The sequence below is a fragment of the Poecile atricapillus genome, chromosome 8 (assembly GCF_030490865.1).
Source record: "Poecile atricapillus isolate bPoeAtr1 chromosome 8, bPoeAtr1.hap1, whole genome shotgun sequence".
In the NCBI taxonomy this organism is placed as follows: Eukaryota; Metazoa; Chordata; class Aves; order Passeriformes; family Paridae; genus Poecile; species Poecile atricapillus.
The window spans coordinates 7,439,451-7,466,397 of NC_081256.1; the positions used below are offsets into that span (position 1 = coordinate 7,439,451).

At 48.5% G+C, this 26,947-nt stretch overlaps 2 protein-coding genes across 8 annotated transcripts in view; one reads left to right on the forward strand and one right to left on the reverse strand.

Annotated features, from left to right (window-relative positions):
- Positions 1 to 114: 114 nt before the first annotated feature.
- Positions 115 to 3,124, forward strand: TMEM41A (transmembrane protein 41A). Of its 2 annotated transcripts, XM_058843823.1 has the most exons (5): positions 116 to 317; positions 394 to 547; positions 1,339 to 1,500; positions 2,016 to 2,154; positions 2,677 to 3,124. In XM_058843823.1, the coding sequence occupies exons 1-5, from the start codon at positions 220 to 222 to the stop codon at positions 2,895 to 2,897; spliced, it is 774 nt and encodes a 257-aa protein (XP_058699806.1). In that variant the 5' UTR covers positions 116 to 219; the 3' UTR covers positions 2,898 to 3,124. The 2 variants fall into 2 exon arrangements, with proteins under 2 accessions (XP_058699807.1, XP_058699806.1); XM_058843824.1 differs by lacking the exon at positions 2,016 to 2,154 and having other exon boundaries at positions 115 to 317.
- A 234-nt stretch (positions 3,125 to 3,358) lies between these two features.
- MAP3K13 (mitogen-activated protein kinase kinase kinase 13) overlaps positions 3,359 to 26,947 on the reverse strand; it is a 72,478-nt gene continuing 48,889 nt past the window's right edge. For 4 of the 6 annotated variants that reach the window (XM_058843809.1, XM_058843811.1, XM_058843810.1 and 1 more), the window contains 13 exons: positions 22,627 to 22,810; positions 22,280 to 22,471; positions 21,286 to 21,444; positions 18,345 to 18,503; positions 16,877 to 16,985; positions 16,180 to 16,289; positions 14,924 to 15,040; positions 14,313 to 14,450; positions 12,601 to 13,330; positions 11,370 to 11,440; positions 8,381 to 8,678; positions 7,628 to 7,725; positions 3,359 to 6,730 (listed from right to left, as the gene is read on the reverse strand). In XM_058843809.1, the coding sequence (XP_058699792.1) occupies positions 6,466 to 6,730; positions 7,628 to 7,725; positions 8,381 to 8,678; positions 11,370 to 11,440; positions 12,601 to 13,330; positions 14,313 to 14,450; positions 14,924 to 15,040; positions 16,180 to 16,289; positions 16,877 to 16,985; positions 18,345 to 18,503; positions 21,286 to 21,444; positions 22,280 to 22,471; positions 22,627 to 22,810 (2,630 nt within the window). In that variant the 3' untranslated portion in view covers positions 3,359 to 6,465. Of the gene's footprint in view, positions 6,731 to 7,240; positions 7,726 to 8,380; positions 8,679 to 11,369; positions 11,441 to 12,600; positions 13,331 to 14,312; positions 14,451 to 14,923; positions 15,041 to 16,179; positions 16,290 to 16,876; positions 16,986 to 18,344; positions 18,504 to 21,285; positions 21,445 to 22,279; positions 22,472 to 22,626; positions 22,811 to 26,947 lie in introns of those variants that run through there. The other 2 variants (XM_058843813.1, XM_058843814.1) reach the window with 2 other exon arrangements.

The following is a 26,947-nucleotide window of genomic DNA, read 5'->3' on the forward strand; positions in this document are numbered from 1 at the left end:
GGAGGGCTTAAATCGAGGGTTTAAAACGTGGGTTTAGAGCGCGTACCCGCGGCTGAGCCGGCTCGGAGCCCTCATGAGCAGCAGCTCCTAGCATGTCCCTCGGGGCCCCGCCCCCGGCCCCGCCCCGCGCCTGCGCACCCGGCCCGGGGCGCTGAGGGCAGCAGGGCCGGGCCGGGTACGCTCGGCTCGGTCCGGCAGCGGCGGCGGCCCTGAGCCGGGATGTGGCGGCGCCCGGCTGGGCTCCTGCTCGTCTTCGTGGCCGCCACGGCCGCGCTGTGGCTGCTGTCGGTGCGGCTGAGTGCGGGGCAGACGCGCAGGTGGGTGTGGGGGGCCGGCGCTGCCCGTGTGTCGCTCCCTTCCCCCGGCGCTGCCCGTGTGTCTCTCCCCTCGCAGGGCGCTGCGGTTCCCGGCGGACCTGGACGAGCTGCGGGATCTGGCCGAGGCGCTGCGGGACTACGAGCGGCAGCACCGGGGTGCGGCGCTGGCCCTGTTCTGCGGCGCGTACCTGTACAAGCAGAGTTTCGCCATCCCCGGCTCCAGCCTCCTGGTACGGGGAGGGCGGCGCGGGGCGAAGGGCCGGGCACTCACGGATCGGGCAGGAGGAGCCGGAGGGACCCGACCGGGCCCCGGCCTGGGCAGAAGTAACCCTTAGTACCAGTACGGGTCGGGGCTGACCTGCTGGAGAGCAGCTCTGCTGGGAAGGACCGGGGAGTGTTGGTGGATGATGTGCCCTGAGGGCCAGGAAGGTCAGTGGGATCCTGGAGTACACCGGGAAGAGAGTTCCCAGCAGGTTAGGGAGTGATCCTGCCCCTCTGCTTCGCCCTGGTGAGGCATAGCTGGAGTGCCAGGTCCAGATCTGGGCTCTTCAGGAAAAGAGAAAGAAGGAGAGGGTCTGCACAAAGAGGTGCGGATCTGATGAGGAGAGACTGGGAGCTGGGCCTGGTTAGTCTGGAGAATACTGAGAGGGGATCTCATTAATGCATATAAATGTCTCCAAGGAGTGTCAGAGGATGGTGCCAGACTGTTCACTGGTGCCCAGCAACAGGACAAAGAGCAATGGCCATAACCTAAAGCACACGAGTTTCATCTCAATATGAGTAAGAACTTCTTTCCATGGAGGGTGGCAGAGCACTGTGAACAGCTGCCCAAGGGAGGGCCCAGAGTCTCCTTCTCTGGAGACATCCCAAACCCACTTGTTCCTGTGTCACCTGCTCTGGGTGACCCAGCCTTGGCAGGATGTTTGGACTGAGTAATCTGCAGAGGTCCTTTCCAACCCTAACAGTTCTGTGGTTCTATGACACTGTTCCCCCCAGGCCTCACTCCATGTTGTTCCCACAGAATGTCCTGGCTGGAGCACTCTTCGGACCATGGATGGGGCTGGTGCTGTGCTCAGTGCTCACATCTGTGGGAGCCACCCTCTGCTACCTGCTCTCTGCAGCTTTTGGCAAGCAGCTCATTGTCCACTTCTTCCCTGAGAAGGTGGCTCTGCTGCAAGGGAAGGTAAGAACTGGCAGTTCTGTTGACATCCGTGATGGCCCTGGGCCAGGCTGCCCTTGCGGTGACAGTGAAAATGAGTGTGTGCAGGAGATGCATCAGGCCTACTGAGGGCACAGTCTAGGAGCAGGCTGCTCTCTTGGAGCAACCCTGTTAGCAAAGGGGCTGCCAGGAAAATCCTGGATCTTAAGGAAAAGCAGATATGAAATAAAGGAGTGTTTGGGAAGCCCCTGTACTCCAGAACTGCCTCTATCCATCCATGCTGTGTTGTACACTGGAGGTGGTTCTGCTCTTGACCTCCTGTTCTTTTGTTCAGGTGAGATCCCATTTCCACCCCTTCTTGGAAGAGGGCTGGCTCACCACTGGGCTCCCAAACATACATAATATTGCTGCTCTCCCTCAATTCTGAACTGATGTTATGCTGTGGGATGTTAGAAGGAAAATTCACTCCAGTATCTTGGCCATTTGAATGTTACTGCCGTTTGAGGAGCAGGAATGATGTGGAACATTTCTTTTGGCAGGTAGAAGAGAACAGGAGCTGCTTATTTTTCTTCTTGTTGTTCCTGAGGCTGTTCCCCATGACACCAAACTGGTTTCTGAACCTCTCGGCTCCCATTTTAAACATCCCCATATCCCAATTCTTTCTCTCCGTCCTCATTGGTAAGGCCTGGGGACATGGCCTGAGGGGATAGTGTGACACTGCTGCTCTTGCTTCTCTGAGCCAGGGAGGGCAGAGCTGGGACTCTACCCTTGGTCTGTTTCCTCTGTGCTGCCCTTGAGCATTCTGTAAACAGATGTCCCCAGTGCCGCACATTTTGCTTTACACCTGGTTCTTTCTGTTATAAGGACAGACCCCTGTGTCTGTGTAGTGGCTGTAAGTTAAAACACTGAGTTCCACCTCAACATGAGGAAGAATTTTCCATGGAGGGTGGCAGAGCATTGGAACAGCTGCCCAGGGAGGGCATGGAGTCTTCTCTGGAAACATTCCAAATTCCCCTGGACACATTCCTGTGTCACCTGCTCTGAGTAACCCTGCCTTAGCAAAGGGGGTTGGATTGGATGATCTCTAGAGGTCCTTCCCTCCCTTACAATTCTGTGATTTCTGTGTCTGGTGTTTGGCATATTTGAGCTAATTTTCCCATGGGGGGTACTAACTGCTTTTTTCTGCTCTGATTCCTTCAGGCCTTACACCATATAATTTCATCTGTGTGCAGACAGGGGCCATTCTGTCCCAAATCACCTCTCTGGATGCCATCTTTTCCTGGGACACACTGCTCAAGCTGCTGGCCATGGCTGTGGCAGCGCTGATTCCAGGGACCCTCATCAAGAGATACAGCAAGAAACACCTGAAGCTGGATGGGGACAAGCAAGCTCAGACACTCAATGGCAGAAAGAGCTTGTGATGGCTTAGGTGCCCCAGTTTTGGGGTAAAAGCTGCAGGACTCTGTTCCCAGGGGTTATATTCTGCATGCTCTGTGCCACTAAGGACAGTGGCAATTTTTAATCATCCTTCTCACCTCAGAGGAGGTGTCTGTTCTTACTTTTAATGAATGTTTACCTGTGCATGTACCTGCACGGAGAGAGAGATACAGGGGCTTTGTGAACACTCAGTTAATTTGCCTATTTAATTTAAATCAGTCTCCTGTGTGCCTGAGGCTGTGGGGAGTAAAAGGAAGAGTATTGGCATCCTGTAAGGAAGGCAAACCAGAACCTAGCTGTGGATCACTGGCCAAGCACAACCCTGTGGGCAGCAGGCAGGCCCTGCTCCCTCCAACTCCAGACAGATTTAGCATTTTTGGCCTCAAATGATGAGCCATGTGCTCCTGTGCAGCTGTACAAGCACCAAGTTGAGAAAATAATAGTGTTTCAGTGTGGATCTGTAGAAGATTCTTCTTTGATTCCCGTGTTAAACCAGCATACCCTGCAGCAAAATGCTCTGGATTTGAGCTGCCAGAATCAGTCATGTCAGAACACTTGAGATTGCTTCTCTGGTCTGCCACTGGCTGCTACACCCCATAAAGACTAAAAGGGAAAAGAATGGGAATGAATGTGCCTGACTGGCAGAGATTTGTCCTTGAAAAGTGTCTTGAAAGCCACACATTTGTTCCTGCATAACTAGGAGGATTCCAAATAAAGAGGTGGGCTCTGTCCCAATTGTGGAGAACATAAGATCCCAGAATGGTTTGAGTTGGAAGGGATCCTAAAGCCCATCCTCACCCCTGTCATGGCCACTGTCCCAGATTGCTTTAAGCCCCATCCAGCCTGGCCTTGGACACTTCCAGGGGTCCAGGGGTAGCCACAGCTTCTCTGAACAACTTGTGCCAGGGCCTCACCTTCCTCACCCCAGGATGACACTGCTCTTGGGATTTTGGTATTTGCTCTCCATGAGGAGGAGATCCATTTGAAGGATAAAGTAACCTTCCTGGTATGGAAGGGGGCAGATGGGAGACCCCAGAGCAAGGCCTCATGACATCATCCCAAAGTCCATGAGAACCCATTCCCAGATCACAAGACCAGTCTGCAGCATTGAAGTACACTGGCTTTTTATTCCATGCATTGTTTGCTTTGATAGTCATTCTTGTTTCCATCACTGTACACTGGTCAATACAAAAAAAAAATCAAGTTTGTCTCAGGAATCCACAGAGCAGGGAGGAGGGGATGAACACTACTGGACAGGGCCAAGATGAAATGGGTACTTAACACGACAGTGGGGAGGGCAACATTCAGCTCTGGGAGAAAATCTAGGCTAGTGTTCAGGAGCTGTCAGCAGCCACAAGAACTGGATCAGGGTACTCGGGATGCTGGAAAGGGAACCCACAGTTTACTCCGGCCCTGGAATGCGGTATTACTACAAGGAGTAAGCAGGCTCACCTACACCTCTCAACCCCAGACCCTGCCAGGAGAGGAAGTGTGAGGAACCACAGCAGAGGTGCCCATACAGTGATGTGGGGACTGTGTCTGTGCAATCCCAGGGAGGTGTCACTAAGGAAAATCCTACATAACCCCCCCAGAACTGACAGCAATCATCCCGGGAATGTGAGGGTGCTGAGCCAGCTCTGCCCACACACAGCGAGGCCATGGGACGTGTGTGCAGGGGAGGCTGGGGTGACACCTCCACGGGTGGGGCAAGGGGCTGCCCTTGTGGCATTCCCAGAGGGATGCAACGTCAGGGGCAGCAGGTGGGAGCAGCAACACTGGACTGGAACAGTGCAATGACCTGGGGGTCTGAGAATAGAGTTAAATGTGGCAGCCTGGAGGGGGCAGCTTTGCTTGCCCAGGCTGCAGAACAGGCCAGCATGTCCCCAGGCAAGGATGGGGAGGGATCAGCACACACCCAGGACAACTGGCCCAGAAGGGTCTCAAAATCCCAAACACCAAAGCTCTATGAGCCCAGTGGAGCTTCATCCCAAGGTGCAGCCTATGCAGAGACCACAGGTACCCAAACCCCTCTGGAACCTGTTTCTCAGGGACTGGATCACCACAGACTGGAGGCGCTGGGGACAGTGACAGGCCTGTGCTGGGGGCAGCTCTGCTTTTGGGCTGTTTGTGGGACTGCCCAAGGATACCAGTGCTGTCCATGGGTCTCCCAGAGCCTGCCAAGTCTGAGCAGAGTCTCCCCAGGGGCACAGAGCTTGGCATCCTTTGCTGAGGACACCCAATGGCAGTTCTCCACCTCTCTTTACACCACTGTGTGCTATGTGCACACAGTTCTCCACTGCTAAATTCCCATACCTTGGCCTCCAGCCTCCTGAGTAACCATCTGCACCAAACCCCCTCTCACACCACAACAGCAAAGCCATCTCTGCCCTGCTGGCTCTTCCTGCCACTGGCCAAGAGACCAAGAACATTGGGGAGGAGAAATGAAGGGTGGGAAGAGAGGGGGAAGGAGCCAGGAAAAAGCTCCACTCCTCATAGGGTTCTGCCTCTACCCAGAGCAGGGTGAGCAGGTCACTCCCTCTCCAGGAGCCTGTTTGGTCCTGCCAGGGTGATCCACTACATGGACCCATTGCCCAGGGCAGCTGCCCTCCTCCCTGATGTTGTTTTGAATGCTCTGGCCAGGGAATCTTGTCACGGTTATTCATTTTGTGATCAATTCAAAAGCCCCTCACCCCCTGACAATCCTTCCCACATTCCCACCCATTCAGTGGCTGGTGACCATCAGCAACGTGAGCAAACTGCAGCTCTGCCCCCAAGGAACCTGACTGCAGCCATCCACTCCTCCCTGTTCTCTGCCCTGGAGATCACTCGAGGCAGCAACTCCTGACAGCCACTGAGCCCAGCTCTGCTCCCACCCCTCTGGCGAGCAGGGAGAAGGTAACATCACACACAGAGATTACAATTGTGCTAGCGGTGAAGCCAACCTTCTGATCTACAGAAATGATAATAAATAATAAAATAACATCATAACTTAAGATCTGTCTGTAGTCCAGCTACAAAAATTTAAAAATATGGGATAATTTAACTCATACAATACTGCTCTCTGTATAAGTAAGACATTTTCCTTCACTTTGCCATGAGGCTATAAATTACCACAGTTAAGTTCAAACCAATATTTTAACATAAAAATGTAAACAAACAAAGCAACAGAAGTACCTGTCCATGGTCCATTCCTGCCGTTCACCTCCGGCTGGCCATGCCAGCCAGCACACTGGGAAGGGCAGAGGGAGAGCTCTTGCAGGGGGACATCAACTAAGGAAAGGGGGGGGAACGTGCTCTATCGTTTTGTTCTCTTTCAATATTGTTTTAGAAGAGTAGTGTTTGAAGGGAAGGCACTATGAGTTCTATCAGAAAACAAATTTTTCTCATCTGCCAATGCCTCGGCCTGTCATATACCAATACTATCCTCACTTGCACCTGCAGAGTTTCAGCTTAGAGGAGAAACAGAGGCCTTGGGGCACACTCGAGACACGGCCGTGCCACGGCCGTGTCAGGATTCCCTGCACAAGGCCTGCCATGAAGGGCAGGAAGCTGCTAATGCTTCCAAGAATGTTCAGTGAATAAGGAGACAGAGCAGGGCTGATGCTCTAAGCCAGGCCAGTGATTCCCAGTCTTCCCCCTCAACACACAGCCCTCTGCTGGTTCTCGATGCTGCTCTAGGTGAGAGGCTGCTTCTCCCGGTCCAGTCCAGGCGTCTCCAGCGTCCTCCCCAGAAGTGCTCAGGCTCTGCGGAATGTGCTTTCCACGCTTTGCAAGTCCTTGCTTGGCCAACACTGAGTTGATTGATTTCTTTGACTGACTGAAACAGACAGGAGGTAAGAGGAGGAAGTAAACTGGGAAATGGCACACTGCATCTGAGAGAGGTTTCCCTGCTCAGCTGGAGGTTGACACTCCCAGAGTGAAGCAAGGACGGTGGTAAGAAGTGCTCTGATACCAATTCTCAAGAGGACGAGGTTAGAATACATTTGCAGGATCTCACAACAAAATGCTGATTAAAAAAAGAAACTAAAAATCCTTAAAATAAAACCCATCATTACATTCCTGGGGATGTATCAACTCAGAAGACCCTGGATGTTAGCACCTCAGTACGAGTTTTCTCCAGGAACATGTCCACCTTCTGATTAAAAATGACCCAGCTGGTTATACTGAAAACACTTTGTTCACAGGTGACTCTACAGTCAGGTCTTTTTCTGCTTTTCCTCATGTGATAAGACTGAGTGGTTTAGTTTTCTTATCTGTTCTCCAATCTTCAGGGCCACGAGGCCTGGTCCCCTGTGCAAGCAGCAAGAGAATCCCCCGCGTCTGTACACAAAGCTGTCCAGGCAGGACTCCCAGGATGTTTCTCCGTAGTGTGCTTGCTTTCTGAACTTTTTTTTTTTTGCAACGAGTCTGTGTGTCTATAAATACAATCCACTCTTTACAGTAAAAAGTGTTAAAATGTCAAAAAAATAAATATCCATGTTACAGTAACTAGATTATTCAATAAAATACATCCCTGCCATTCTTGATTGAAATGCTCAAAGAGAATTAATTTCATTTGGACATTTTCCAGAGATTCGGGTTATTGCAAATCACTTCTGGGGTGGGAAGGAGAAGCATCTTCTCTTCCTGTAAAGTGTGATGAAGGGGAATGAAGTGGAATCTCAGGGAAATCAAAATGCCAGTACCAGGAAGCTTTGGGGGAAATCTGTATTACCAAGTAGCAGAGCTGCAGGGCTTATTGGTCCTGACTGTGGCATCAGAACACTCCCCTTCAGAAGAGTCACAGTCTGATTCTCCAAACTGTGGTGGGTTCTGCAAGACAAAAGGAAAGGGGGAGATTTGAGCACCATTCCTGTACTGCACATCACCCACACATCCCAGTCTGTCACAGCAGCCAGGCAAAGGTCACCACCTGCAGAGGAGGTAAGTGGAACACATGGGAGAGGCACAGCACACAACTGCCCTACCAAAGGTCACTTGTCTCCCCTAAGAGAGGGGACAGCATAGAAATAGTTGGTCAGAGCACTCTTAAACACAGGGTTATGAGGAGATCATGCAGCAGGCTCTGCCCTACCCCTCCTGAACACTTGAAAGGCAGAGAAAGGAAGAAAGTCATCCCAGCTTTGTCAGCAAGGCTGCTGATGGATATGTCTGAGGCAGCTTATATCCACTCCATTTCATTATCTATTTTTATCCCACTTAATGCAACTGCAAATCTGATGGCCTCCCAAGATCACACTCATCTGGAAGAGCACATTATGTTCAGCTTTGTTTGTGCTACTCTCCCCCAGCCATGCTTTTGCCAAGCAGGAGGAAGATGGGGTATTGCAGCAGTTGCTTTGCCATAGTACACCTACCACAGCATTTTCTAGGCAGCGTTCCAACTTTGTGGCCCTTGGATTCTTTTCCATAACATTTATGTAGTTCTTTTCCACTGAGTGGAAGGACAAGGGGATAACCAACTCACCTCACAGCTGTGTTCATCTGCACAAAGTTTGCCCAGAGACATCTGAGTCTTGACCCTCCGCACAGCACATTCTTTGTCCGAAAGCCCATCTGACTGCGTGGAGATTTCAATGGGGATCTCTGGAGTCTGGGACAACATGTCCTCCAGCTTCTCAGCCAGCTCATCCTCCAGCTTGGTGGCCAGCTCATCCGGGCTGTTCGAGTGGTCGCTTGTGTTCCCCTCCTCTCCATCCGACACGGAGAAGTTCTCAGAGCTGAAGGTCGAGTAGGACTGGCAGCTACTGATGCAGCGGTGGGGTCTGCAAATGAGGAGAGAAGTTCAGTGTTCATCTTGGATGACAGCCACAGGGAACTTCCTGGATGCTGTGTTCACTGCTCTGCTACACCAGGCCTTGTGGAGTGCCTTTCACATCCCAGAGCTACATAATTCTACCCCTTCTGAATGATTCAGTTCAAGACCTGCATCTTTAAATTAATCTGTTCTTATTTGGCCCTGTCTGATATGTCCATATTAGTTGATCTGCCCTGGAGCATATTTTCTTTGACAGTTCATTTTCCTAAAGGAAAGCAAGGCTGTACTGTGGAGTTCTGTTTATTATTTTTATTTATGACATGGATGAGGGTATTGAGTCTATCATTAGCAAATTTGTGGATGACACTAGGCTGAGAGTGTGTGTCAATATGTTGGAAGGTAGGAGGGCTCTGCAAAGAGACCTGGAACAGTTGGATGGATGGGCGGAGTCCAATAGGATGAAGTTTAATAAGTCCAGGTGCCAAGTCCTGAATTTTGGCCACAATAACCCCCTGCAACGTTATAGGCTGGGGACGGTGTGGCTGGACAGTGCCCAGGCAGAAAGGGACCTGGGGGTACTGGTGACAGCCTGCTGAACATGAGCCAGCAGTGCCAAGAAGGCCAATGGCCCCTGGCCTGGATCAGGAGTAGTGTGGCCAACAGGAGCAGGGAGGTCATTCTTTCCATGTACTCAGCACTGGTGAGGCCACACCTGGAGTGCTGTGTCCAGTTTTGGACCCTCAGTTTAAGAAGGACGTTGAGATGCTTGAGTGCATCCAGAGGAGGCAACGAGGCTGGTGAGGGGCTTGGAACACGAGCCCTGTGAGGAGCAACTGAGGGAGATGGGGTTGTTTAGCCTGGAGAAAAGGAGACTGAGAGGTGACCTTATCACTCTACAGCTCCTTGAAAGGTGTTTATAGTCAGGTGGGGTTGGTCTCTTTCTGCAGGCAGCAACTGACAGAACAAGAGGACACAAGGGAAATTTAGGTTGGATGTTAGGAAAAAGGTTTATATGGAAAGATTGATAAAGTACTGGAATTATCTGCCCAGGGAGGTGGTAGAGTCGTCATCCCTGGATGTGTTTAAAAAAAGACTGGATGTGGCACTCAGTGCCATGGTTTAGTTGAGGTGTTAGGGCATGAGTTGGACTCCATGATCTTAAAGGTCTCTTCCAACCCAGTGATTCTGTGAGTTCAAGCTAACCCACCTGCATCACCTGGCAGCCATCTCAAAAGCCAGGCAGGGTTTAAGACCATCCACTCAAGAAATAAGCTCATGGTTACTTGGCCATGGAAATGGCCTTGTGCCAGAATTCAACACCAATGAGGCAACACATCAGTTGAGGGAACATGCCAGGAGACCCACAACTGGGCATCACATGAAACAGGCAATTTGTCCTCCTATTCTTCCAAGTCAGTAAATCACGGAGGAAACAACATCACACAGGAACTGTATGAGTCACATAACACATCCAGCCCAGCATTCTGCCTGCAACCCCAGAGAGGAAGGTTTAATCTGGCAGAAGTATGAGAACAGGGTATACAGACAAAGCCTGCTTTCTCCTGGCATCTCTTCCTGGCTTGAACCATTCAGCAGATCTGACTTCCAAGCAGAAGCTCAAACCCAGAAGACAATGCTAACAGTTGCAGATGGATCCACACTCCAGAAATTCTGCACTTACAGCTCTTCATGGTCTGATTTCCACAGCACACCTTGACAATGAGCTCCACATCTGAAAATGTTCTGGATGGAAAAAGCACTTCCTTTTTGTTCATTTTAAAGTCCCATTTGCTTCACTGGCTGTCCCTAACATGAATGTGAAGAATCATTCCTTGTCTATTTTCTCCACATAAATTAGAATTTCATGCACCTCTGGTGTTGCCTCTCCTCCTGCTAGAGAAACATTTCACATGTTTAATCTCTTCTTCTACAGAAACCATCCCTAACTACTCTTGTCACACTTGTCAGTACCTTTCCAAACTTTACTGTGGTTTTTGAGCTGAGGCAATGAAGGGGGCATTAGGATTTAAACTTCAGGTGTGCTGTGGATGCACACAACAGGAGACAAGACTTTATTTTCTTCTCTGCTCCTTTGAATAAAACCTTCAACCTGTTTGCCTACTGGATCACTCCTGCACTTCAAGCAGCCACTTTCATGGAGCTACAGCACCAAGTCCATGATGTCTTTCCTGAGCACAGGACTGCAAATCCTGCTGTTCCCCAGGCTTTAGTAGGAACACTCCCCCCCTAAGTCTTATTTTACAGGCAGCACCATCAAATTTGATCTGCTGTTGTCACTTAGCTCTGCAATCTTATCTGAATTCAGCTACAAAGGTGCTGGGGTGGAGTTTTCCCCACTGTAGTAACAATTAATAAACAACACTGGGAGTAGCCCACAAAGGGTTCCCATATCCATCAAGTCTGATCCTGGTGAAACAGATGCAGCAGCTCATTTATAGAGGCAGAATAATGTTATCAAGTGCAAACAGCCGGCAGCAGGAAAGCTGTGCCAGAGAGAACATCTCAGGATGGGCTGGAACAGCAAGTGGACATGAGGGATCAGCTGAGGGTGGATGGGACACACAGAATTCTGTTCTCTTGCCAGCACCTTCACCAGTTTCAGTGCTGGTATGCAGCTGCTATGAGAATTCTCAGTTTTGTCCCACCAAAGAGAGATTAGAGTGAATTCACCTTTTACCTTTGTCTACGAGGAAACTCCACTTCACTGTCAACTTCGCCCTCCTCCTCTTCTGACGACTCATCCCCGCTCTGGCAGAAAACAAGGACAAAAAGGTGTCATGTCTGGGGAAGTTCAAACACGGCTGACCCTTGGTCCTCCAGGACAAAGTCACTGCAAAACACTGCAAAAATCTACAGGCTGCAAGAATCTAGACCAGAAAATAGCCTATGTGTCAGGAATGCTGACTCAGATATTGTCTACCAGGGGGTTGTTTCAGGCAGCCTCAAGGCTGCTATTCCCAAATCTGGCATGACTGACTAGGAAATACACTGGAGTATTTTAGCAGGTATGGAGTACAGAACGTTCCAGATTCTCATTGAAGCAAATAAAGTAATTAGCATCACATAGAAAGCCACATAAATTATGGAGCAGATTTGGTGCTCTTGGGTTTACCCTCTTCTACCACAGCCCATCAATAGAGCAGGATGGAGGATGACACAGCCTTTGCCAACGGGTTTCACTAGCTAGGAGAACTTGGGATTTGTTTCATACCTCAGTGAGCACAGAGCCTTTTATTTTCCTTTTCCCATCCAAATCTACCCCCACACTGTTGTTTTTTTACAGCCTCCTTCTATCCTATCCAACCTGTGAGCCCCTTGTTCAGATTAAGCCTTTATCTTATCCCATCCCGTTGTTTTACAAGGTCCTACTGCCTTAATGCTGGGGCCAAACCACACTCTTGGTCTGGTAATTATGCTATTCTCCTTGACTTTTCCAGCCAGGCCCGGTTTTCATGCTCTTTAAACTCAGACTGGTTCTTACTTCTCTCACCACCTGGATGGAAGCAGGAGGAACAAAGAGCTGCTTCTGTACAACTGTGCCATAACCTTGTTTTTACTCTTGCAAAATCTTCACAAAATTCAGGAGAGCTATGACTTTCAGTGTAGGGGAACAATTTCCGGCAAGTGCAGCAAAAGGGATGTCCTCAAGACCATGGCAAATGTTGAATCTTTGCCCTGAGACACAGCAGCACCACAGATTCTCAAAGAAACTCTCACGCAATATTACAGAACAATTTAAATAATGCATTTGTCCCTTCCTTTGGAGAAAGGCTTGAAAGCATTTTGAGACTGTTTCAACATCAAAAATTCAGCAGAACAAGTTGCAATTCAAACCAATGCAAAACTGCACGTAACAGAACCAGGCCCTACCAAAACCACATCTTCAAAGCCCAGTGCTCTATCCTTACCTTTTGGAGGGATCTTGCTTTGCAGGGCAGCCCTGAGGAAGCCAAGTGCTGGGGAGTGCCCAGGGCGGACGCCGCCGTGCCCTGCTCCTCCAGCTCCTCCATGAACTGTGCACTCTCGTAGAGGGACGCGGATGCCGGGGACTGGGGGCGGCTCCCCCCTGGTTCCACAGACGCCATCTGTGCCTGGCCGCTGTCCTCATCCCTGCACTGCAGGCAGGGGTCGTAGGCATCGGCCTGGCAGCACTCCCAGCGCTCGGCCGTGCTGTCCTTGCTGTCCAGGCCGCGGCGGCAGTCGGCCTCCATGGCGGTGGAGATGAGGTCGGGGCTGGAGCCGGACATGCGGCGCTGGGCGTGGTTGCTGAGGGGGCTGCGCAGCGCGGCCGCAGGGCCGAAGTACCGCAGGTTGTTGGCGCAGGTGGCGATGTCCTGCCCGTGGGCGTGCAGCCGCGAGTGCTGCCCGTGGGGCCCGTGGCCGGGCTGCTGTGGCACTCCGGGGGTGTGGGGAGGGTGGGGAGGGCCAGGCTGGGGGGCATCGTCTTGCGCTGGCTGGTTCTTCAAGATCCCTGCAAATTCATTGTAGCTGCCTTTGCTGTTCCCCCGGCGGTGCCGGGGCTTGCTGCGGTACCGGCTTTTACCACTCGGGGTTGACATCTTGGGACTTCCTGAGACTGGGGAGCCATTGGATGCTGCTTCTGTGCTGGGTATGCCCTCTGACTTCAGCAGATCTGGCCTGGGTGACAGGGAGAAGAAGTTACATGTCAAGCCACCAAATGAAGAAGTGACACCAGCACAGAGCCAGGATGAAGCAGCTGGAGCCAAAAGCACACTCTCTTGCTTCCTAAAATCTACAGGCTGCCCTCCCCTTCAGCCGCTTGACTCCTGCATTTTGGTCCCTGTGATTCTCTCCACTCAATGCCCTTTCCACTCAGCCCACCCTGCTCTACACTCCCATCTTGCTGCTTTTTCCAAGAGCTGTCACACGCTCTCTTTTTCCGCTCTTATTTTGATGTTCTCTCCCAAAATAGCTCCCTCCCAGGACCTTGAGGCAGAGCATGGCTCTCACTCTGTGCATGTACAATGGTGGTGATCAGGCTGCTCATCTAAGAGCCATGTGGGGATATTAATTCAGAAGTGATTATTCACTGGTAATCAGAACTAACTCCTGGAAATCCCCAAAAATGTAAAGACTAAGACAACTCCTCGAGAAAAAAAAATAATCTCCCTATCTCAAAGTCATGCAAAAGAGAAATAACTGAAAGGACAGCATGAATTCCCAAATCTCAAATCCCAAATTAATTCCTCAACAATGAATCCATCCTTCCCGAGGCCTGCCTGATTTCCACAATCCCTTGCCCTGCTTATTCCCATACAAGTAAAGGATGATCTTGGACAGTTAGGAATTTGAGAAAACACAAGAGATACCTCCTGTCCAAGCACCATCATCTGCTCAAAAATCACATGGACCAACAATTCATTCATTCAACCAACACATCCCGTGATTCTGTAGTTCCAGAGAGCTGCCCAGGTGGTAGGGATGGCAGAATTCATCCCTTTCACCTTAAGATAATTAAACAATTATGGTTCTGAGGATCAGACCAGGCTCAAGTGTGAAACCCCTTTGTACCCTGCATTTCAGCAGGCTCAAAGGGAAGGAACTGCCCAGTGGGGATCTACCACTGGCTCTGGCACAGGACTGGGTTGTTACTTCTCACCGTTTGGTCTGGCTGCCTGGTTTATGGGAGACCCCTTTCCTCTTCATCAACTTCTCCACTGTGTTGGGGTGGATTATTGGTCTGACTGGGTGGCGTTTGTAAGTCCCAGGGTATTTCTTTTCCACCGCTTGTTCCCTCCTGAAACATCAGGGAAAGACAAAAAAAGAAAACCACATCAATTGTTTGTCTCTCCACCTGCTGCTCTCACTGGACAGGAACTGGCTCTGCAGGGAACACGCTGCATGCCCGACTGCTCTGCTGGGAAAGGACACAGACACTTCTAAATTCCTTCTGCAGCCATCATGCAGCAGGGACAAGGCCCTGGCAAACAGTCCAGGAGCAGCACTGCCATTCCCTTCACACATGGGCCAAAGGATGCCAGCACCAAATGGGAAGGTGCCTTTCTCCAAGTCAGTAACCACTGACAGTGGTCTGCAGGAATTCACTCTGAAGGGACCTCTCTCCCTGCTCAACAGCAATTCCCTAACCTTTGTAGTTTGTCAGGGGACACTAAATCTACAAGTGCCACTATCCAGTTTAGCAATGAAGCACTGTTTGTGCTCTGCAGTGTGCAAACTGACACATGCATATCACCAATCCCAGACACGTACTTGATGAGCTCCTTCTCCCGCACCTCCAGCTGCAGCATGATAGCACTGAGCTCCATGTACAGGTTATTGGCTCGCTCCAGCTTCCTCTCGTAGTGCTCACGGATATCTAATGCATGTCTGAAAGGCAGAAAAGGCTTTATTCCAGTCTGACTTCGATGGACCAAGAGAAGAGAAAGAAAAAGTACAGGTGCTTTAGGAAAAGGCCTTTTGAAAGTCAAATTTGTCAGCTGTACCGCACAGAATCCCAGATACAGCTAACAGTGAATGATGATTGATGAGAGCCTGACACAGCAATAAATGGTTTAGAAAGTGTTCAACAGCCCTGAAAGAGTGGCAACACTCCTCCCTATAAGAGCTGCAAATGCCTCACACACACCCAGAAGCCCTCTGGCTAAGCCCTGATCAGCCTGTTTGCACAGAGAAGGGGCTAAACCAGCCTCTACAGAAACAGGAAAGTCATGTGTCTGTATTTCATTATCAGCAGGGTGTCCCCACAGCTCCAGCTGAACGACATGGCCACCCAAAGCTCCCTGGAGACAGGGAACACTGAACAACCACTGCATCAAATTACCCAGCCAAGGTAATTGGTTTGATACAGAACTGCTTCCTAGAGTTTTATGTTTCTCTGTCAACTGTATTTGCAAATCTGTATCACCAGAGGAAACACTTTCCCTTCTTTAAATAAATCTTCTGCTTTCATTTTTAAATTGGTTTAATGTTCAAAATGCATTTCAGTGGGCTGTTCATATGAAGCATGTTCACTCCTCTGGAATAACTAACCCAAAGAAAGTATCAGGGCAGAGAAAGCTCACAGCCAACCCCAGGATGGATTTCCCACGGAGATGAATGTATCTGCTTCAGTGCAGGTATCACAAACACTAACTCTCAGGCACAAATATTCCCTGGGAAACACACAAGCCTCTGCCACCTTGTCTGGAGCAAACTGTTGAGACTGCCCAAGAACAGCGACAGTTCTCACTGCTTCTCTCCAGCTTCCCATCGGCCGAGCAGTGCTCATGGCCTAGGCCATGCCCATGGGAATTTTGGTTTCTGGGTTCACAAGAATTTTGGCTGCCCAAATTTATACCACCAGGAATACTGGGTCCTGTTTTGGGAACCTCAGTACAAGAGGAGAATAAAAAGTGTCAGGGGCTAGAGCAGGAAGCCCTGTGAGGAGAAGCTGAGGGCTCATTTAGCTGGGAAGGGAAGGCTGGATGGGAAAAGTGAACCGTAAACACAGAAGACTGTGACCAGACCTCAGCTCTTCTCTTCGACGGCGAATCAATTCTTCATCCAGCCGGTGGATACAAGTTCCTTCACTTTTAATTTTCTCAAAATGTTTCTTCACTTCTTCTCTCCATTCAGCCTAGGAAAGCAATTTACTTTTAGCTATTTACAAAGAATTGGGATCTGTAGGTGCACCATAGAAAAACTCTTGGGCAATGTTCTTCATGTCTGCAGAAAATTACAGCTTTGGGTTGAGAATGTATTTTTGTTAGCTGAATTATTGTGGGTAACAACACTGCAGCACATGTAGTGCCAGCATTTTCAAATGGTATTTACAATTTTGTGCTCCAAACAGAGAATTTAAAATATATCTGCATTTTCTAAGAAATAATTTTTTTAATTCCTAGAGCTCTTCTTGTCCTAAGAGAACATGTTCTTTCATTTTGGTGGTGAAAATAAGTAGAAAGACTCATAATTTTGAAAGCTCCATGATGATGCCTGTCTAGAGTGATACTCTATTTGCCCCTTGAAGCCCTGGTTCCTGCAGCAGAAGTCTCAGCTAGGAAAAGTTTGGGTAAAACATTTTCAAATAATCCATCAGGTTGCTCTTCCCCAAGAATCAAACTGAAATCATGGATCCAGATTTTCTCTACTCGATGCACCCTCCAAAATCGAATCCTTGTAGCTAATTCCAGCACTCACAGGCTACAGCCTTTCCCCAGTTACCTGGGATTTGAAGTAGGTTTCCTGAGGAGTAGCCAGCACATCAGCGGAGGCGATGTCCAAGTGCATCAGTGTCTGCCGGAAGGACGGGCGGTTCCGGGGCTTGCTCTGCCTGAAACGAAACAGAAACAGCCAGGGTGAGGTGAGGGATGGGCACTGCCAGCTTCTCCTGCCCCTCTGGGTGAGGGATGGGCACTGCCAGCCTCTCCTGCCCTTCTGAAAGGTTTCACTAGATCCTATTCTATGAACCAAGCAGCTGACAGGTTAGAGCAAAGGAGCTTTTCTCGTTTTCTCTTTTGCTGAATACAATTTAATTGTGCTAGAAGCTGTTTGTGATGACCCACTCTGAAGAAACAAAAGAGGTGCAAAATGTTTAAGACCAGAAAACGTAACTACAAGGTGAAAGATGGCAACGGTGTCAGTTTCTATCCTAACTTGCTTGTCAAGAAGAAACATACTTTGGTCTGTTGTCCCATCAATTTCCAAATTTTGTAATGGGAAGACTAGCTCTAGTAGAAATGAAAACTTGCACTCAGGGTGCTTCGAAGCACTAAAGGTTTGAGTTGTCACACAGCACATGCCTGAGTACTGCAATGCACTGAACAGCCCCAAAGATCGCAGAAAAATACAGAAACGTTTGGATTTTTGAGAAAAAGGACCAGCACTTGAGTTTCAGGACTGAATCCACCTTGCAGAGAGCAAGAGCAGCTTCTTGAGCTCACTCTCCCCTGCCAACTACCTCCTTCCACTAGGTGGGGATACAAGTGTTTGCAGGTGCTCTGTTGTACCGAGCTGCACAAGCTGCCACAGCCCGCCTGCTGCAGCTCAGGGTAAACAGCCACTGGGAAACATCCACATGTGCTCTGGCCTGTTGTCCCCTTAGTGCCATGAGGAGGATGGCTGGTAAACCCACGGAGTGGGAAAATGCTGGAAGATCCTTTCCTGTGTCAAGACGTAATTACAAAAACCAAGCATCAATGTGAAACCCAAGACAAAGAATTTCAACTCTAATCTGGTACACAGAGGAAGCTGAAAGCATTTTCCATATCTGAACCTGGAAAATCTGTGCTCCAGACAGAAAGGTCGTTTTTCTCTTTGTCCAGTCCAACAGACAGTTGCTTACAAGCATTTTTCTGAGTGAAAAAATCAGATTCCTTCACTCTGGATGCAGCCTCAAGGAATTTTACCCCTACTTTCATTCCAGCTCTTTTCCTCTTTCCACAGAGCCACTTTTTATCCCCTACTTTGTTACAGCAAACCAACACCCTCCGTGAAGGCTCCTGAAGATGTCCTGGGGTCCAGGCCTGCTGCCACAAGGAAGCAGAATCCAAAATGTTAAAACTTGTTCTCAGGACAAGTGTGAGAGTATCTAAGAGCCCTCTGCTCTGGGCTCCATATTCCCACCCTGACTATCATGGGTTTTGCTGGGAGCCAGCCCTAGGTTTATGCTCTATGGGGTGCAGGCTCTTACCAGGTTTGCTTCATGAGGATTTTGAAGCCATCTGGGCAGGTGGAAGGGACGGGAAGGTGGAGGCTGTTGCTGCCCACTCCCCAAATGATGGCCGAAGAGTCCACATCCTTGTAGGGAATCTCTCCCGTGAGCAGCTCCCACAAAACCACCCCAAATGACCTGATGAAGAAATAAACCAGGAGAAATCGAGTTCACACAGAAGCTGTTAACAGAAACATCTGGGGCTTCAAAAAACAGTTTGTTGTGCAAAACAGGGAAATAGGAATGTCAAAACTGCAAGTAGGTGCAACAGTGTTTTTTAACACACCAGGTAACTCCTCTGCTCCAGCACTGAGCTAAGCACAAAACCACACTGGTTTTCACCCACCCTTTCCTGCTTTTTGGTGAGATTTTAAAGATCCTGAAAGCACATTTTATGTACAGATTAAGTCTTGCTCCTGTTAAATGAAAAGACTCCAAAGTTTACTCTCAGATAGACTTTGGACTGTTCTTGCTGGTAAGAACAGATGATTGACTACTGCACAGACTGACAAGTGTCTTACAGAGACAACACAACAAAGGTTTTGTGGCTTTTTTACATTTCATTTAACTGGTTTTCTTTTCTTTTCCCTAACCAAAGGCTCCCTCTGCTGTTACCTGTAGTCCCAGGTAAGAGTTTCAAGGTTTGAGACTCAGCACTACAACTACTGCAACACAGAAATAAGGAAACAAATGCTACTTGCATAACTGTCAGTACCAAAAGCACATGAGGTCTCATCTGATATTCCTTTTGTTCTGAAGAAAGGAAGAATAAAGCAAAAAATAATTAATTAAGAGAACTCAGTCAGGGAAAGAACCTCCTACAGGATCCGAAAGATGTAGGTAAGAAAACTTACTTTGCTTCTCGTCCTTAGTGGAGTTACCAGAAAGAACCAAAACCTTAATTTTTAACAGCAAACATTTGTTTTGTATACAATCATCACCTGATAAAACACCAAAGAAACACCAAACCAGTCAGTACAGAGGTAAACAAAATGCTGCTGAGAACCACCACCACTGTTACTGCACATCAACAACTGGGCTGTGACACAGGTGAGGCACAACCATCTCCATTTCCAAGCCAGACACCACCTTACCCCACTGTCCCATTCTCCTGTGGGACACCAACCCTGACAAACTGGAGACTACAGCCAGGTGGAAGGTGACAAGGGTCTTTCTGGCTTGTACCAATATCCAGTGCTTTTATTAAGTACAGAAGAACTTCTAAGGGACAAACTACCAGGTCTGAACAACCATCAGTCAGGAAATAACTTCATGTGAAAAACACTGCACTTCTAAAGCCCATTGACTTCAAGTCATGTGTAATAAAAAAAGCAACAAACAAGCAGAATTTGAATATTTCTCGCCTCAAAATCCTTTTTTGTGGGCTGCAGGAAAGCAGGGAGCCAGAAGGTTGGACAAACTACCATGGAAAGCTCATCTGGTTTCATATTTGTTATGACTAAGAACTGACAAAGGATTTCCAAGACTCCTGATAAGATTATAGATTTACTTTTCTGCATGCTGTTAGGATGAGAGAGAGCAGACATATAAGCAGCTCAGGAACTGTTCTCATTTGTTGGCAGCATTCATGAACATCATTTTTATTCATCTTGAAGGAGGAATGGATGGCAAGGGAGAGTCTGAGCAATCACCACTGTTATGAACTCCAGAGGAACTGGCACTAAAAAGCAACACCTCCAAGTCACTGAGGGAAGGAGCAAAGGGTTTATTGGACAGGACGTTCTGTGAAATATCCCTGAACATAAACCACTCTAAAGGACAGAAATCCAGCACCACTCGTCCTCACAGTCCTGCAATTCAAAGGGAGGGGTTCAGCAGACAAATGCTGGGTGTGTTCTCTTTCCAGAACAACCCAAGTGCTCCTCCCAGAGGGGCTGGCTGTGCTGTGACCTGGACACCTAAAATAAACACAGAGGACACCACGGGCACAAGAGCAGCTGGACACCACAGGTAACACCTTCCCTGCAGGAAATCTTGCCCTTCCGGCCAAGCCCAGGCCTGAGCCAGACCTCCAGCAGCAGCTCCTGACTCCGCTGCACCCTGGACCACCCGCGACTTTGTCCGGCAGCTCCCTGCCCTGCCAGGGAAGGGACAGCATCTGAAGCTGAAAAACCACAGGAAGCAAAATCCCTCCTCGCTGTAAAGCAGGGACAAGGGCATTTGTCCTGGCTACTGACATTGAATATGCAGAAATAATGAGGCAGAAACAGAGATGCAGTTCCCTTGAGGGCTCTGAAACCTGTGGAGAGGCCTCCCAAAGGAACTCCAAGGCTGAGCCCTCTCAAGCATTTTTAATAGCACAGAGACTGAACCATTCCTTGTGTTCCTTTGGACACAGAGATGTTCCACGTCAATAGAAACAGGTTCCAAACCTCTTACAACCTATCCTGGTTTCCTCCCTCTTGGATCTGGGACTGGATTCACTGGACTGTAATCCTGGGGCTGCCCATACAACAACCAGCCTGGTGTGCAGGAAGCACAAGGGTGTGGGGAGCAGAGCAGGGAACTCCTCACAGCCCCAGCATGGCCCTGAAGAGGGCCAGAAGTGATGGAAAACCACCCTGGCTGTGGAGGCTGCTGAGGGGGCCCTGAGCACAGCACTAGGAGAAAATTCTCAGCTGGATAATGACACAGAAAAGAATTTCTGCATTTGCTTCCTGCCAGACACAGACTGTCTGCACTGATCTTTAGCTGGAAGCTGCAGGTCAGCACCCAGCCAGCATGCCTGTGTCGTTTCCCTTTCCATCAGAGCCCACCAAAGCTCAGGGCACCAGGCAGAAGGAAAAAGGAATAGCTCACCACAGAGCAAACCATGCTCAGGCACAGGACGAGGAAAAGACAAGGGGAAACCAAGGGACTGAACAGAAGGTGAAGGTTCTTGCCCATGAACACGACTCACCAGATGTCCACCTTCTCGGAGACAGGCTCGTTCCGTATCACCTCCGGGGCCATCCACGCCACTGTCCCCGCAAAGGACATTTTGGTACTTTTATCACTGAGCTCTTTAGATGTACCAAAATCTGAAATCTTTACTGCATCTGTGTGTGTAACCAAAACACTGGAGAAGAGAAAAAAAAAAAGTCAGCATTTTGTGATTTTTCTTGCACCACAACAGCCACTGGAGTAATCCCTTCTTAAGCAACACAACCTGTTGATGAAGCCACACTGCTCACAAGTGCAGTACAAAAGAAAAGCTTTTGTATTTTCCCCATTAAAAGCTCTCACTCTCTTTTGGGTGGTTGTGTTTTGTGCCTTAAATGCATTTCTTACTGCTATGCGTCAAAAATCAATCTCAATAAAACTGCAAATTAACAAGTAACTGAGGATCCAGAGGCAAAGCTGTACCTTAAACTGTGCTGTAAATAATCTAAAAGCATTATCTTAATGCACTGTCACAGACTAAAGAAGTAATAAACATCTAGGGGATAAGAATATAAAGAAGCCAAAACATTTTAGTCAGAAAGCAACCTAGAAATGAGGAAGACACACTCTAGAAAGCCAGGGAATTAACAGTAGAATAAAAAGGAAAAATAAAAAGGCAGAAGGCAACAGAATATCCCACTTTTTAAAAAGACCAGGTATCAACAAATCATTAAATATTTCCTGACTGCTATTTATCATGAAATACAGGTAAAATTACCACTCTTGTTGAGCATCAACAAGCTGCAATAGTTTCACTCTCATTAGTTTTGAAACAATATTGTGGAAAAAATAGTAGAGCCTCAACCAAACTTTTATTTATTTCTCAAGAAAAATTAAAAATAGCCCCATCTGGGGGATGTTTAAGCATCTGAGAGTCACTCTGATGACCTGAAGAACCACAGCTGGGGGATGTGTAACTTTGGTGACTTGAGGAACACAAACTAAGGGATGTTTAAGCAGCTGATACTCACTTTGGTGACTTGAGGTCTCGGTGGATGATTTTGTGGAGGTGCAGGTAGTTCATGCCACTGGCAATTCCCGTGGACCAGTCCACTAGCAGCCGCGGGGTGACCTTCCTGCCAGCCCTCAGGACCTCATAGAGCTGCCCGTGGGCACAGTACTCCATGATGATGCAGTAGCACGGGGCCTGGGTGCAAACTCCCCTGTCAAAGAGAACACACAGTGAGGAGCAGCAGACAGACAGCTGGATCACCACTTTGTCCTAGTCACACCTTAGCTCCTGGATGGAAAAAACCTTCCCAGAGAACTTGAGTGAATGGCTCTTGCCTGGATAAAGCTGACAAGGGTCACAACTTACTTGAAGGCGATAATGTTGGGATGCTTGAGCTTCCGCAGGTGCTTGATGTCCGTCTCGTTCTGATCCCTCACTTTCTTGATGGCCACCTCCTCTGCTCGGAATTTCCCCAGGAAGACGGCTCCCTGTGCCCCGCTGCCCAGCCACTGCAGCTCCGAGATCTCCTCGAATGGCACCTCCCACGTGTCTGGGCAAAATGGGATAACGGAAAAGGTCAAGACCGTGAAAGTGTCAGAGCACACCTGCCACCTCCTGTGCCACAGCACGGGCTCTTCTGGAGGGAGTAGGTGACATCTTCTCCTGGTACAGCTGAGGCACACACCACATGAGCTCCAACAACCCTTTCAGCCATCCCAGCCACCTCCAGCCTGCTCATTCCCATCCTTCCAGCTGCTTTTTCACCTCCCTGCTAACCACTTGTGTGAGCCACTCCAGCTTGGCAGGCAGCAACTGACCATAACAGGGACCCTGGATTGGCAATTTTGGGAGACCTACTCCAACACTGAACAAAGTGCATGACTCCATTGAAAAGCATAGATTAGAAGAAACATTTAACATTCGCAAGTGATATAAAAAATATTGAGTGCCTTTTTCACTACCTGAAATAAACAAAAATAGGAAATAAAAGTCAGAGGTGGCAGGCTGCAAAACACTGAGCAGCAACCACCAAGATAGGCAACAGAAAGCACATCAACCACAGCAGCAGGCACAGAAATAGGTCCTTCCCACACCAACATCGTGTATATCAATGTCAAACTGGAAAAACAACCTTAAGTAATTCCTCCTCTTCGGTACCCACACACATTTGTAGGTATAATGCTGGAGTGGTCCAGTGGCACTGTATAAACTACTTCAAGAGAGCTGCACCCATCAGAACAGAAAGCCCTGTTCCCTGTCAGTCACCTTGAAATTACCTCAAATCTCACAAGCAGCAGGATAAAAGGCAGGCAATTGTTTATTTACTGTAATTCAATAAAGGTTGAAGTTTGGAGAATAAATTATTTAGCTGCAAACCTAACAAGTAACCCACTGATTTCCGAAATAAAAGGAAGTCACACCTGTACAGATCTCTGTTTCACATGACTACAAAGTGTGTCCTCCTCTCATCCAGACTCGGAGCCTTTGGGATGTTCCCAGGGTTGCAGCTGGGATTGTGCCAGTGTCTGTTATAGATACTGTTATCACTGAAAGGAAACTTGTACATCCCAACTGTCTGTGGCCTGATCCCACTTCCAGGCTTTCCCTGGGATCATTCATGCAACAGGCAGGCAGTGCTGTCTCCTGTTGAGCAAGCTCTCCCCCAGCATGGCCATGGGAAAGCAGCTCTCCCCCACAGCCAGACCCCAGCGCTCCTTCTGCGCACTGAACTAAAACCACAAACGTTGCTCATCCACAGCAGAAATTCCCTCCGCCTTGGCAGGGCAGAGTTCAACCCCCAGCACATGTTCCTTCACAGATACAAGGCTATTTTCCATACTCATGGAACTGCTTGCAGCTCTAAACATAAATTTGCATTAAAGTCTCTGGATATTTAAACACTAAAAGATTTTTTTAAAAAGAAAATAATTAGATAATTAATAAAATTCGTTCATTCATTCTTAAATCAAGAAGATCTGTATTTCTATTTAATTCACAAATGCATCACTTCTGAAAGGAGGTGACAAATAGAGGTGATTTTCATGCATGTTGATGAACAATATTTTTATATGGACAACATAGACGCTATTCTGTTGTACTGAAATAGCTGTTCCTTTCATAGAATCATGAATGGACTGGGGTGGAAGGGCTCTAAAAGCTTGTCCAGTTCCTACCCTGCCATGGGCAGGGACACCTTCCACTATCCCAGGTTGCTCCATGCCCCATCCAGCCTGGCCTTGGACACTTCCAGGGATCCAGGGGCAGCCACAGCTTCTCTGGGCACCCTGTGCCAGGGCCTGCCCACCCTCACAGGGAAGAATTTCTCCCCAGTATCCCACCTAATCCTGCCCTCTGGCAGTGGGAAGCCATTCTCTGTTGTCCAGAGTCTCCTTCCGTCCTTAACTGTGGGAAGTCTGTCTTTCCTGTACAGGACACAGAACACTGACATTCATTTCCATGAAGCATCTACAGTTTGTGAGCAGTAATGGATAACTGTATCACCTTGGAACCTTAGTTTGCTCTTAATATTCCCTACCAGGTAATATTACCTTCCCCTAATAGTCCCTCTGCAATGGCAAAGGCTGAGAGGGGCTGTAAACAAAGTAAGCAAAAGTTCATGTGGTTCATTCTGCAGGGTCATCTCATGTTTATTTTGAAGCATAGATGCTCTCTCATATCCCATTTGCACCCTGATTGTCAGGAGCACAGTTCCAGAAAGAGGTTTCCATGTAGTGACTGTGAAATATCCCACATCTTTGGGAATATCAAGAAGAACAAAGAGCCAAACCATAGGTAAATACAGTGCAGTAGTCAGACTCTTCTGGACCTTAAGAAACCAGTGGGATACTTCCCCTAAATAAATTTAAGTAATAGGAGCAGGAATTGCGCAAGAACTTGCGTTTCTGAGGTGATTAAGAACCATTTGAGTAGAATGATGAGAATCTATTTCCCATGGGGAAGAAATGCAGGAGCAGCCTGAGCCATTGAACCAATCTATTTGGAGGAAGTGTTTCCCAGCACTGGCTGCTCTCCAGCACTGGCATTGTGACAAGAAGCATCTCTGGTTTACACAGACCCCCTCAACACAAGCACCCTCCAACGGGCACCTTGCTCTCCAGGTACACACAAAAACCCTCACAATAATGGTAAACACACAACTTGTGAAGGGAAGGTGAAAGCAGCTCCTGGAGACAGCTTCTTAATCCAAACGAAATGGCTGGGAAGTCTAATGAGTCTCTAGGAAACACAAACGAGTCTTCAAGTCTTGCTTTAAAGTGCTGGAGTCCCCACAATCCAAATTAAATATCTGGTAGATGTAAATTGAAAAACTGAGTGTGTCTCCCTGAAAGCACTCCGCAACAGCCTTTAGAAATCAGGGTAAACAACTGGAAAATCATAGGAGGGAGGGATTTTATGGGTCAAACCCCAAGTACCTAAACCTCAGATAATCAGCTGGCACTGAACAACACAAAAACAAACATTCCCTGAAGGAATGACTCCTCACCAGGCAGGGATTGGCATCACTTGATCAACCAGCACAGAGCCTGCAGCAGTTCCCAGCTGACCAGCGTTCTGCCCAGCCTGTGTTCTGAGAGCAGCACATCACTCCTGTTGACCATTTGGGTGTCAGGAAGGACACTCAAGCAGTAATTTCAACAAGATAATGCAGAATCATGTAAAAGCTGTTTTACCTTTTCCCTCTTTCACTAAGCCAAAGCTTCCCAGGCAATATGGGCTAAAGGACATGAAACCTATTTGTCTTTTACTACTTGCAACCACAACACCACCACTATGCCCCCAAAGAATGGGCCTGCAGGACAGCCAAAGCAGGTGGGCAGGGATACCAGGGAGCAGCAAAAAGTACCATGAAGCACCTGCAGACAACATAAAATGGTTTGGGCTGGAAGGGATCTTAAAGCCCACCCCCTGCCATGGGCAGGGACACCTTCCACTATCCCAGGTTGCTCCAGGCCCCATCCAGCCTGGCCTTGGACACTTCCAGGGATCCAGGGACAACCACAGCTTCTCTGGGCACCCTGTGCCAGGGCCTCAGCACCCTCACAGGGAAGAATTTCTTCCTCATCTAATCTTAATCTCTCCTTTATTAGTTTAAAACCATTCCCTCTTGCCCTATCACTACCTCCCCATGTAAAAAGTTGCTCTCCTTTTTTATAAGCCCTCTTTAAGTACTGGAAGGCCACATGGCTCCAGATCCAAACTGGACTCCTACCCCTGTTGTTGATTCAGCCCAACACAAAGGATTACTCCTGGATGAGGCTTTAAGTAGTTGTCTGATAAAGAAGGGGAGGGGGGAAATGGTCTGCACAGATCCATGGCACCAGCCCAAAGCTGTAAAGCAGCTCCCAGGGAAATGAAAAGCCACCACAATCCTCTCCCTGCTGCTGAAAGAGCCCCAGACATTTCCTCAGCCACACAGCACTTGCACAAACACAATCCATGCATCCTCTGTGTTCTTGCTAAAAGACAGCAAAAATAAAAATAATCACATACATCAGTTACTGAACTGCTGGCTTGTATGTAGCTGATGAAATGCACACAAAGATGATTTTCTGGTGGCAAGAAGCAAGAATGAGATCATCTGGAAAAGAGAACATGAATATTCTCACAAAATCCTCAAGTTTCAGCACAGAAGCAGTTTGAAAAGGTTTATCCTTGAGTAATAGAA